Source organism: Lithobates pipiens, unplaced genomic scaffold (assembly GCF_037356315.1).
Source record: "Lithobates pipiens isolate NorthernLeopardFrog02 unplaced genomic scaffold, aLitPip1_a1.2 Scaffold_19, whole genome shotgun sequence".
Lineage (NCBI taxonomy): Eukaryota > Metazoa > Chordata > Amphibia > Anura > Ranidae > Lithobates > Lithobates pipiens.
The window spans coordinates 51,907,477-51,919,517 of NW_027507764.1; the positions used below are offsets into that span (position 1 = coordinate 51,907,477).

General features: G+C 45.0%; 1 protein-coding gene across 3 annotated transcripts in view; it reads right to left on the reverse strand.

The window, feature by feature from the left end:
- Window positions 1-12,041, reverse strand: part of MIOS (meiosis regulator for oocyte development) — a 48,529-nt gene that overhangs the window by 11,540 nt on the left and 24,948 nt on the right. For all 3 annotated transcript variants that reach the window (XM_077490735.1, XM_077490734.1, XM_077490733.1), the window contains exons 3-7: window positions 10,778-10,876; window positions 7,437-7,694; window positions 5,007-5,176; window positions 1,372-1,437; window positions 134-292 (exon numbers count right to left, since the gene is read on the reverse strand). In XM_077490735.1, the coding sequence (XP_077346861.1) occupies window positions 134-292; window positions 1,372-1,437; window positions 5,007-5,176; window positions 7,437-7,694; window positions 10,778-10,876 (752 nt within the window). The remainder of the gene's footprint in view (window positions 1-133; window positions 293-1,371; window positions 1,438-5,006; window positions 5,177-7,436; window positions 7,695-10,777; window positions 10,877-12,041) is intronic.

Sequence of the window (12,041 nt, forward strand, 5' to 3'; positions counted from 1 at the left end):
AAAAAAAAAAAAAAAAAAAAAAATAAAGAAGAAGGACTGCGATCCAATGCCACCCATAATCCCAAATACCTAGCAGAGTTAAGACTTGGAGTGATAAGTGTACCTGGAGCAGCCAATTCTTGCAGGGACTCACCTGTAACATACAGTAACTGGCAGTCTGTGCATCACCCGTTCTATCAACATAACTTTCCATCAAATCCACTCCGTCCTTTGTTAATCCAGTCAGTACAACTCCTTCCAGGTTTCCCTCATCCTTCATATCCTGAGTCAGCTTGTCAACGTATTTCATTAACTGCAATTTACGAAAAAAATAAAAGGATTTAGAGCGGATACTGAGGGGTATGTTTGCGTTTGAATTTTAACATTAATCATATTTTCACTTGTCTTTAGCCCGAACCCTGACATAACAAAATTAAGTGATTATTGACCAAAACTTTAAGCCCAACCCTAGGAAATAATTTTTTATTGTTACAATTGTTCGCCAGGATCAGTTTTCTGCCGCAGTACCCCTTTTGGGCCACAATATGTAGTCAGTAGTTGAATGACACCGTATTATGAATGCAAGGTGTCATGGTCCTGCCCTCTGTAAACAAAGTGCACCAAAATGATACGCCCTCAGTGTACTGGTGCAGAGAATGGAGTAGTCATGCGACAGGCTTAAGCAGACTTTCATTAATCGTTAATTAAGTGGAAGTCATAGGACGTCCTCCTAGGGCTGCGTTGTGGCGTGATTTGTCACTGGCTGTGTCCGCCAGGCACAGCCGATGACTGATCACTGGACTGGCCCTCTGCTAGTACCATGTAATCACTGTGACCAATCACAGCAGGTCACATGACAATTGTAAAAACAACGAATGGCTTCCTTTCATGCCATTTGATGTGTACAATTGTGTTGCTAGCTGCGTGTTCACAGTGATCACATGCTACAGACAGGGCCAATCACAGCCCATCTATACCATGTGATTAGCTGTGGCTAAATCACAGACAATAACAAAACACACTGAATGATTCTGTTTCATTCAGTACAAATTCACTGGTATAAACAATCATAATGTGTTAAAATAAAACCCTGATCAGTACCCCAGAGTAGTAGAGTTACTATGGTAACACTGTATTGCTCTGGTCATGGTGTGTTTTTTTTTTTTACATACTGTTACCAGTGTCCCCGATTACCGCCATGCCTGTTATATGATAACGCTGTACTGCACTAATATAGAGAGAAAAAAAAAAGTGAAATTTTTCACACAGCGGAGCAGGAGCCAAGGGTTTAGGCGGCCCCATCGCTGGATCATGGGACAGGTGAGTGTTTAACATTTATTTCCATTTCTTATAAAGTAATAAACTTTAATAAAAATAAAAACACGGACTCACCTGAGCGTCATTTAGGAACAAACAAGCAAAGGCCACGCGATCCCTGACTGCCATGGTGCACTCGAACTGAAAGGAGACAGATATACATGAGGGAAGACTTTGGGTAATAATAAAAAAAAAATAATAATAATTAAGAGCACTTTCACACTGGGACGAGCGGCGTCATGGTAAAGTGGCGCTATTTTTAGCTGCACTTTACCGTAGTTTTTGCACCGCTTTTCGGCAGCTAGCGGGGTGTTTTTAACCCCCGCTAACAGCCAGAAAAGGGTTAAAAGTGCCCGCAAAGCGCCGCTGCATACACTGCTCCTACAACGCCTCAAAGATGCGGCTTGCAGGATTTTTTTTGAGCGTCCTGCCAGCGCACCACTCCAGTGTGAAAACACTTGAGCTTTCACAATGGAGTGAGAGGAGAGGCGATATGCAGGCGCCATTTTTAGCGCTATAGAGCCTGTAAAGCGCCTCAGTGTGAAAGGGGTCTTAGAGCCATGTCACACAGGTAATCTTGGTAAAGGGAACAAACCACCAGCGTCAAGATCACAAAGACTTTCCACAAGAGTCTATGGATTCCCTTGCTTTCACCGATCAAGATTCATCAAAGTTCAGTGCCAGAGAGGGATTAAGTCCACAAAGGTAAGCAGAGGGCTCTCCAACATGTGCATCAGAGTCACCCAACTGACAACACCCTTAGCCCACGTACACACGGTCAGAGATTTTGGCAACCAAATCCGTCGGATTTTGCCCGTCGGATTTAGTCCGACGGATTGTGTCCGAAACTGTTGCATACACGCGGTCGGACTAAGTTGTCGAAAAATCCGATCATTCAGAACGTGATGATGTAATTTCGTTACGATGGGACTACGTTCAGGCTAGTAGCCAATAGCTTTGATGTAGGAATTTGATCTGAGCATGCGTGGCACTTGGTCCGATGAAAATTCTCTACACATGATCGGAGTATGTCCGATCGAACCAGTTGGTCAGGAAATATTTCCAACATGTTGGAAAATTGGGTCCGACGGATATTCCGACAGAATCAGTCCGATGCATACCACACACAGTCGGATTATCCGACGACACGGTCCGATAGGACACATTCCGACGGATTCTCCGACCGTGTGTACAAGGGCTCAGAGTACTTATACTCCCTGTATTTAAAAGCATTTAAAGTCTCTAGAGCCAAAATCTTTTCATGTAGTTTTGGATAGAGCCAGGCTAATTACAACCTCGGTTAAAGGCCAACTCAAACTTTTAGACCACGTTACATCCAAATTAACATGATGCCAAGCAAACCCTTACCTCCAAAACACTGAGGTCTGCAAATATTTTGCCTTCCCCGATTCCTCCTTTTCCCCCTCATAACATGGCAGTGAATTATTATTATTATTTTTTTTTCGTATTAACTACTTTATTTTACATTCAGTGACATCATTATTGGGTCTCTGCGCTTCTCTAGGCAATGCAGGCAGATAATTGCTGGTGGGAGGGGCTGGTAGGGTGCTGTACATAGGTCAGGGGTTTCTCAAGTCCAGACCTCAAGGCTCCCCAACAGGTCATGTTTTCAGGATTTCCCTCAGATGAAACTGCTGTGGTAATTACTAAGGCAGTGAAACTGATCAAATCACCTGTGCAAAATAATGCAAAGCCTGAAAACATGACCTGTTCGGGCGCCTTGAGGACTGGAGTTGAGAAACATTGACATAGGTTCCTGAAAACATCACAGCCCTGTGCTTCAGTAATCATCTCTAGAGCTCTCAGCCCTGTGGCAAGGAGTGGCATGTATTTTGAGAGGAATTATGAAAATATCAAAATGCTTTGATGGGCAGAGATCAGTCTGGAGGAGGTGTTCCTTCTCAGGCTTCATTTGCATACAGACCACCCTAAATAATGAGAGCAAGAAAATCACCAGCCCACCATGGATCTTCAGAATGAGTCCAAAGCTTTAGGCCCCTTTCACACGGACGCTTCTGATTGGGTACGCCTGTAAGTTTTTCAGGCGGATCCGATTGGAACCTCCATTTTTCTCTATAGGGCAACGGATGTCAGCAGACGTGACCGTTGTCATCTGTCGGCACCCGATCCACTAAAAACAGACGAATGGGGATCCGTACCCCATCCATCCGGTGGCTCACATGACAGTTGGATGAAAGCTGACATGTAGTCTGTTTCCATCCGACTGCACCATACAGAACAACGGGCTGTGTCGTTTTCCGCACTGCATCAGCGGAGCGGACCAGACCCGTCAGCTGTCTTCTCAGTGGAAATCAGTGGAGAGATTCCCTGCTGAGCAGGCGGATCCGCTGCTGGTGTCCGCCCCATGTGAAAGGGGCTTTATTCAGCAATCACATTACAGCAAATGGCAAAGTTTCGGAGCCTTGCAGAACCCTTCATCATGCATGTGACATGCCTGATGGAGGGGTCCTGCAAGGGTCTGAAACGTTGCTATCTGCTAAAACCTTGTGATCACTGAATAAAGCTTTGGACCCATTCTGGAGATCTAGGGTGTACTGGTTACAATCTCTGGTTCTATTTATGGTTCCAGCCAGTGGTCGCTTCTTCGCCCTCTTATATATACAGCCATTTCTACAGGAGTATGTGCGTTAGGAATAGTGCGTGGTACGTTAAAATAATGCACACATATAATGCTTTGAGGAACTCAGATCCAATGAATGAAAGGAATGGGCCAGGGACAGCTGGGGAGGAAAGGACCCACTAGGTGATGCTGGATGTCCTCCAGCCAGGAAATGAGGGCTCTGACTTGCTGCAGTTTCTCTGTGAGAAGCTCAAAATGTGTGTGTTGAAATAAGTAAGAAAATTTCAGTCCAGGAAGGAAGCCTGTTCAACTGTGCAAGATTGAAGGGAAGGCTGGAGTTGAGCTTTAAAAGCGGAACTTCTGCTTTTTGGAATCCTTCCCCTCTCCGGTTGCCACATTTGGCACCTTTCAGGGGGGAGGTGGGAGCAGATACCTGTCTAATCCAGGCATTTGCTCCCACTTCCAGGCATAGATATCCGCAGTATCTGTGGATATCTACGCCATATCCGGCACTTCCTCCGTCCCCCTGCTGTCTTCTGGGAGACACACAGGTTCCAGAAGACAGCAGGGACCAGTGGGATCGCGCAGCGCGACTTGCGCATGCGCAGTAGGGAACCAGGCTGTGAAGCCGCAAGGCTTCACTTCCCGATTCCCTTACCGAAGATAGCGGCGCCTCCACCCAAGAGCCGAGGGACATATCAGCTTCGGGTGAGGACATCGCTGGCGCCCTGGACAGGCAATATTTTAAAAGTCAGCAGCTGCAGTATTTGTAGTTGCCGACTATGTTTTTGCGGAACTTTGTTTTAAGTTTTTATTTCTGTATTTCCTGGCTGGAAACATTCACCCCAATCTGTCCTGGTGACCATTGTTTCCAGGGACAGAAAATGACAAGAAATACAAAATGTAACGGCTGTCAAAGCTGAGATTCCCCCCCCCCCCCACCCCCAGTCAAATCTTCTGGGAAGGAAGGGTGGAAACTATCCCAAGGAGGACATAGAGAGCCATAAACATCCGACACAGCTTCTAACCCTTCCCCAAATGATATAAAAAAAAGTCTGATGTTCTCCTCTCATGACATTGATAGACATTTCACAATGTTCCATCGTACCAGGACGGTGTCATAGCAGCCGGGATCACTGGTGAGAAATGCAAACATGACCGCCAGGTATGGGTTCCTAAGCTGCACCCGAAGAGAGCTGCACATCTCACGCCACAGCGAATTCTTCTCATCCGTGTAGCCAGACAACGCCATCGCCACCACATTCAGGTTCAGGTCACCTGCAACAATAAAAAGGTAAATGTTTTATTGAATTAAGGTAAAAAAAACTACCGTGTCCCGGATACCCCCAGCCCCCTTCCTTATAGTTACCTGAGCCTGACTTCGAGCCAGTGCTGTGCATGAGCCCTCCTCACGGGGTGGATTGATAGCAGTGGGAGTCATTGGCTCCTGCTGCTGTCAATCAAATACTAGGACAAGGGAGAGGGGGTGGGGCAAAGCCTTGCTGTCTGCGTCTATAGATGCAGGCAGCTGGGCTTGGGAGCAAGCACACACGAGTACTCCCTCCCCCACCCCCCTCCCCAGCAAGTGGCCAAACAAAAAAAAAAAAATTAAAGGTTTAGAATCACTCTAGGTAAGGTTAAGTTGTCCTGGTAATAGACAAATAGTACACAAACACAAGCATGATATAGACCCTGCTGAGTCCACATCACAACTCTCCAATCAGCAAAGCTCACACTACCTTCAGATTGGAGAGTTCCAGCTCTGTCTCAGCAAGGGGCATCTCAGACCTCTGCGGATAATCCACTGCTTCCACAGAGAGCAAGGATTCTTTTCTGCAGCATGCAGAGGATTGCATTTTCCACCCCAAAATTGAATAAGCATACAGAAGTGGACTCAAACAATCAGTGATGTGATATTAAAACTGCACAGACTGCAGTTTTAGAGTGACAAATAAAACATTGTAAAATGCGACTTGTGTCAGAAATGGAAAAATTCCTATTTGTGCAACATGAAGGTCACAATTGGTGTACCATACAATTTAAAAGATTGCATTAGTAGTTGGTGCCTTCCTATAAACTATGGTCGTTGCAAAATAAATAACAGATAATTGTCAATTTGCGACAACTCTCATCCTCTTAAAAGTATAACTAAAAGGCAAAACTTTTTCTTTCAGTTTTGGATAGCGTGGAGAAGGATTAGAACCCCTGTCAGTTTTTATTGCCTCGTCTGTGCCTCCTCTCTATTTGTCCTGTTTACCATTATCATTGAAAGTGAAAGTTAAAAGAAAATCTCACTTTTTGGGTTGTCCTCAGAAAAGTAATAGAGGAGAAATCTTCCAATACGAACAAGTTCTGGTGATCTGGGGTGATCTGGGGGTCCCCAAGGGATTCCGGTATTTTGCAGGGATTTCTTCTCGGTCCCTGTGTGGCTATGGGACAGGAAGTGAAAAGAAATCTCTGCAATGGGACACAGATGCCGAAAAAAAAAAAAAAATGATTCTGAAAAGGGTTATAACTCCTTACTCGATCCAAAAAAAGTTTTTCCTATAGTTGTATATGTTAAATGGCTTTTGATGTTGCATATGAATGACAGGCACAATTAGAAAGGAAAACACTTTGGGTCGTTTTGTACAGCTTTTTAACTACTTCTTTACGGGGCCTATTCTGGCATTTTTCTCCTACATCAAAAATCATATTTTGTTTGCTATAAAATAACTTAGAGCGTCCAAACATTTTTATATATATATATATATATATATATATAAAACAAAGGCAATTTTTTTTTGGAAAAAATACTTTCATTTTAATGCAAAAAAATGAAAACCATTTACAACCCAATTTGTTAAAATATAAAAGATGTTATGGCGAGTAAATAAATACCCAACATGTCATGCTTTAAAATTGCGAACGCTTGTGGAATGGCGCCAATGGAACTTTAAGATATTCATAGGCAAAGCTTTCAACATTTTTACAGGTTACCAGTTTAGAGTTACAGGGGAGGTCTAGTGCTAGAATTATTGCTCTCTCTATAATGTTCATGGCGATACCTCACATGTGTGGTGCAAACACCGTTTACATATGCGGGCGCAACCTACGTCTGGTCCCCAGCCACCTCTGTGATAAACCGGCGGAAGCACCAAATCGGATTCCATGATCTCCGATCACAGGGGAGTGGAGGGGGGCAAAGACATCCCCTCCCGCTGCCTGTAAAAGCCATCCAGCAGCTAATCAGCTGCTAGGATGGCTTTTACAAAAAAGGGAATCGCCTGCTGAAATAAAGATACTAGGATGATGCATGTAGCTGCAAGACTTCCTTCATTCCATGGATGTCCTACAGTCAGGAAGTGGTTAAACTTTTTTTTTTTAATTCAACAATAAAAAGAGTTATTACATGACTAAGGACTCCCAGAGCAATATAGGCTATCCAAAGAGACAGTACAGTGCAGGAGTTGAAGGAATCTTTACACAAGGACAGCAGTCACTGGTCCCAACAGCTACTTACAGGACATGAATGCAGGAGGGATGTAGCTTCACCTACCCTTCCCTGAGGTTGCCCCTTTATTCAGTATCTGTATGGCACGTCGGATATCCAGGTTGAACAAGGCAATAGCAGCTGCTCTCTCCCATTCTTCTTCCTGTTCTAAGGATGTCAGGAAAGGACCAATGTTCGAGTCTGCACCCTTCTTCCTCCAGCCGCACAGCTGCAGAGCCAGGCCGCGTTCCTCGCTGACGTAATGCACTATGTCCGCTTGGCGATCAGAGCCACTCCAGCTGCTCCTGACGCTCTCCGCTGTTCCTTTACAGGAAGGACATACAACAATACTTTGACTATAAATAAGTTAAGATTTTTAAAAACCCTGCTACCAAATAAAGAGGCCGACTTATAGAGCAGTGAATGAGACTTTCACCAAACATTCTTTGTTGGAGAATCTTCCATGCTCATGTGTTGAAATGAGAATAATTGAATCTCCACCAGAGAATGTTTAGTGAAATTCACATCCACGACTTTATAAATAGACCGAATAATTTGTACTGATATACAGCACATACAGCTATATTTACTTTGGTGGTTTTAAAGCTTTGTTTTTTTAAACAACTAAACAGGTGTATACTTACCTGTGGCCCCGAACCTCCTGGCTCCCCCCTTGTAAAGCTTTATATGGGGGCACTCGTGCAGGGGGGCACTCCCGAGCTGCCCTTTCTGTTACCTCGTCACCGGCTTTGATTGACAGCCAATGGCTCCAATAAAAGCCAGAGTGACCAGGAAGTGGGGCCAGAGAAGAGCTGCAGACGTCCACAGAGCTGGATCGAATGAGGGCTCAGGTAAGTGGGGGGGGGGGGGGGGGGTGACATGCTGATGCCTAAACAATGTTTACCTTAATGCAAGGAATGCATAAAGGTAAAAAATGTTTAGGCTTTAGAACCACATTAGTACATACTCGCTGTGTAACACAATGGTAGTGCTCTACTGCTCCTTCCCACAAGGCGAATCTATGAATTAGCCAAGATAATGGAAACAATGTACTCCCTGTGGCAGAGATCTGATCTCAACAGCTCTGACGGGAAACAATGGTAGCACTGAGCCAGTGAGAACACTATCCGGAGTTATTATTTATGAACGGCCAGTTATAATCTGTTATTTACATACATTTTTCTTTCTTAAAGAGGAAGTAAACCCTGATGAGTTTACTTCCTCTTTCATTCCCTGCAAAGGCAAAGCATAATGGACTACTATGCATCGCATAGTAGTCCATTATGTGTCACTTACCTGACACAGGAGCCAGCGGAGTCACTGCTGTCCCCTGTAGTCCGGCGCATCCATCATCTTGGTGGGGTCTCGCAGCTCCGCCGCTGTCATTCGGCGAAGCCGCGATGACGTCACTCCTGCGCATGCGCACGGGAGCCGACACGCGCGGTAGCTCCGTCATTGAGAATGCTGCGCTCAGTGCGCCTGCGCGCCGCTGTCTACGGTGCCTGTTTTCGGGCAAATATCTCCTAAACCATATAGGTTTAGGAGATATTTCTTAGACCTACAGGTAAGCCTTAATCTAGGCTTACCTGTAGGTCAAAGTGGTTTGTAAGGGTTTACAACCACTTTAAGCAACCTATAGCTTGTCAGAAATGGCTTCTGAGGAAGTCTTGTCCAGATATTCACAGCAATTACTGTACAGAAGTCTTTCTGCATGTGACAGGTGAACTGCTTTCTCCAGATGAAAAATCATTGTCCTCTGCAATGACCTAAAAGTGAACAAATTTGCACCAAATGCACTATAGGGACTACAGATGGTCTCAGGCGTGTTTGAGATCCTAGTCGCAACCCACCTACCCGATCCCACCAGGAAGCCGACACTGCACACCGCTAATTACAGGCAGCGAGACATTTCCCGGTCCGCAGTTGCACAGACCAGGAAATGTCTCACTGCCTGTGATTAGTTGTGTGCAGTGTTGGCTTCCTGGCGGTATTGGGTAGGTGGGTTGGGACTAGGATCCTATAAATTGCAACCCTTCCCAGAGAAAGGAAAGATCTGCATGACTACCTCTTCTGAGGACGCTCCAATCCGGTCACATGATCAGGTCCCAGCGCCGGCTTCAGTGTAGACGGACAGCCAACAACAGATGCTCCAAAGTAAGTCTATGGTTGAAGTCACTGCATAGGCTCTGCAGCTGTTGTTGACGATCTCCCCTCTTCATTGAAGCCAGCAGCTGGAGATCATGTGTCCAGACCAAAGCGCCCTCATCAGGGTCAAGTCTAGATTTCTTTCGTTTACAGCAGGGGTCCCCACCGGTAGAAGTCTGTGGCCTGTCAGACACCGGGCCACACTGCCTCCTGTATCCCTTCAGCTCCTGCGCATGTGTCAGCTCAGTGAAGCAATCAAGGAAAGCAAGCTGAGCGCTGAGATTTCCCTGAAAGCACATAACTCTATAAAATGCCAGGCAACAACAGTGTTGGGACCACAAAGGGGGAATACAGAATGCTCTCCTCTGCTCATACACCGCATGGAGAAAGCTGCATCTGGTAGCCGGCGACAGTGCCAAGTGACACGCTGCAGCCGGCGACAGTGCCAAATGACACCCTCAGGACTTTATTCTGCATTATAGTGAGTTAAAGGATAAGTTCACTTAAAAAATTTATAAATAAATGCACCTTTTTTTTCCAGGAAAAAAATAAATTTAAAAAAACGTGCAGTTTTTTTTTTTTTTGGAGCCTGTAAAGCATTGCATCAGCATATTACTGGTGCCATGCAGGCCTCCTGCAGACCTGTCGGTGTATCTGTGTGCCCGTACGGGCAAGCAGACAGGAAGAATCAATGAACTACCCCATGAATGAATGAATGAAATACTTGTATAGTGCACAATGCGAACTGAATCGCCTCTGAATCGCCATGGTAGCTCATTGAGAACTACAAGCCGACATCCGCAAAGAATGTTGGGACTTGTAGTTCATTCGCACACAGAGCTCTGTACAGGGGGGGGGGGGAATCGGGTGGAACATTTACTACGTTTCTAAAGGTGAACCTTTCCTTTAAAACTATTTTATTATATATGACAATGTAATAGAAATAACGCGCTTCAATCATTAATGATTAGCAATTCCCCAGAAAACACTGCCATCAACCCCCCACCCCCTCCTTCCTCCCAAATTTTCTTCCATGAAACTGGTCTCCAGTGCCAAAAATGTTGGGGGAATAGCTGCTTTATAGGGTAGTTAAAATAGGCTGAGTTATGATTTGCCTATACTTCCTCTTTAAACGCTCAATGAAAAATTATTTGTAGCTGTATATTAAGATCACAAAGCTATCTAATCCCCACCCCCCCTTCGGAAACCCAAGACAGATACATACAGTATAACCCTATTTTAATTTAGTTTTAGCCTCTTACCAACTGATGACTTCACAATGGTTTTAATACCAGCGAAGACCAATGATCCTTTGTTGCTTGAAGATTTCTGATCTATGTCTTCTGCATACTGCTTCATAAGTGATCAGAAATATAGGAAAACCACAGGTGTAAAATAAATGCAATTCATTTATCTCAGCAATACTGGACTATTTCTCCATGTCATGTCCCTTTAAAATGATGCAAGTATAGAAAACACCTGATCTGCCAAGAGATTCAGGGAGCCGACATCACACTGACTCGACTCTGGTGCACCGAAATCCCAAACATTGCTGTCAGATTTGCCAGAGATCTTATGTAGTGAACAGAAAACCTGCCACTATGTTACAGATATTGGGGTGAGAGCGCGTTCTACAGTTCAATTCAAAAGTGAGGGTGACAATACTGCTCTTTCATTAGATACAGTAAGGTAAGGGAGTGTTTTCACCTTAGAAAAGGAAGCGTGTTACTGGTAGGATCACCAGGTGAAAATAAAGGAAGAAGAAAAAAAAATACAAAATAAAAAAAGGCTGAAAAAATAAAAATAAAAACAAATGCACTGTCACAGTGGTCACATGCTCGGAAGCCGGCTACCTATCTTTACCCCGAACCAAGAGCTGCAGCACAAACATTGGCCGCCCAGCGATGCATATGTGCAGCGTATGGGCCATAAAGTCCGACCTTTTGTCTCTGCACATGTGTGTTGGGCAATCGTAAATGGGGTAAGCATGTGGCTAAAATACGTGAAGTAGCGTGGAAGTTTATTGAAGCCAACTAGCAGCTTGGTTAAACGGACAAGCAGTGCTCCCCAAACTGGAGCCGATTGGGATTTTAAAGGCTTTAAAGGTTTTGTTTTTTTAAATATAACAAATAAGTTATATATTTACCTGCTGTGTGCAGTGGTTTTGCAGCGCTGATCCTCTTCTTTTTGGGTCCCCTGCCAGTGCTCCTGGCCCCTCCCCCTCGAGTAGCACCCCCCAGAAAAAAGTTGCTTGCCCTGGGGGCACCGCTGTGTGCTTGCTCCTGAGCCACTGCTCTATGCGTCCATAAGACACAGAGCCTCGGCTTGGCCACGCCCCCCTGCTCTCTATTCTTTAGCTCACTGGCTGTGATTAACAGCCAATGATGAGTCCCCATACAGCCGAGGCTATTGCGAACATAACAACATGGGGCTCAGGGAAGGGGGGCTGGACACAGAAGAATCTTCGGCCTTTAAAACCGCTTTAACAAATTTTGTAGAAAGCTCCGCACCTTAAAGAGATTCTTC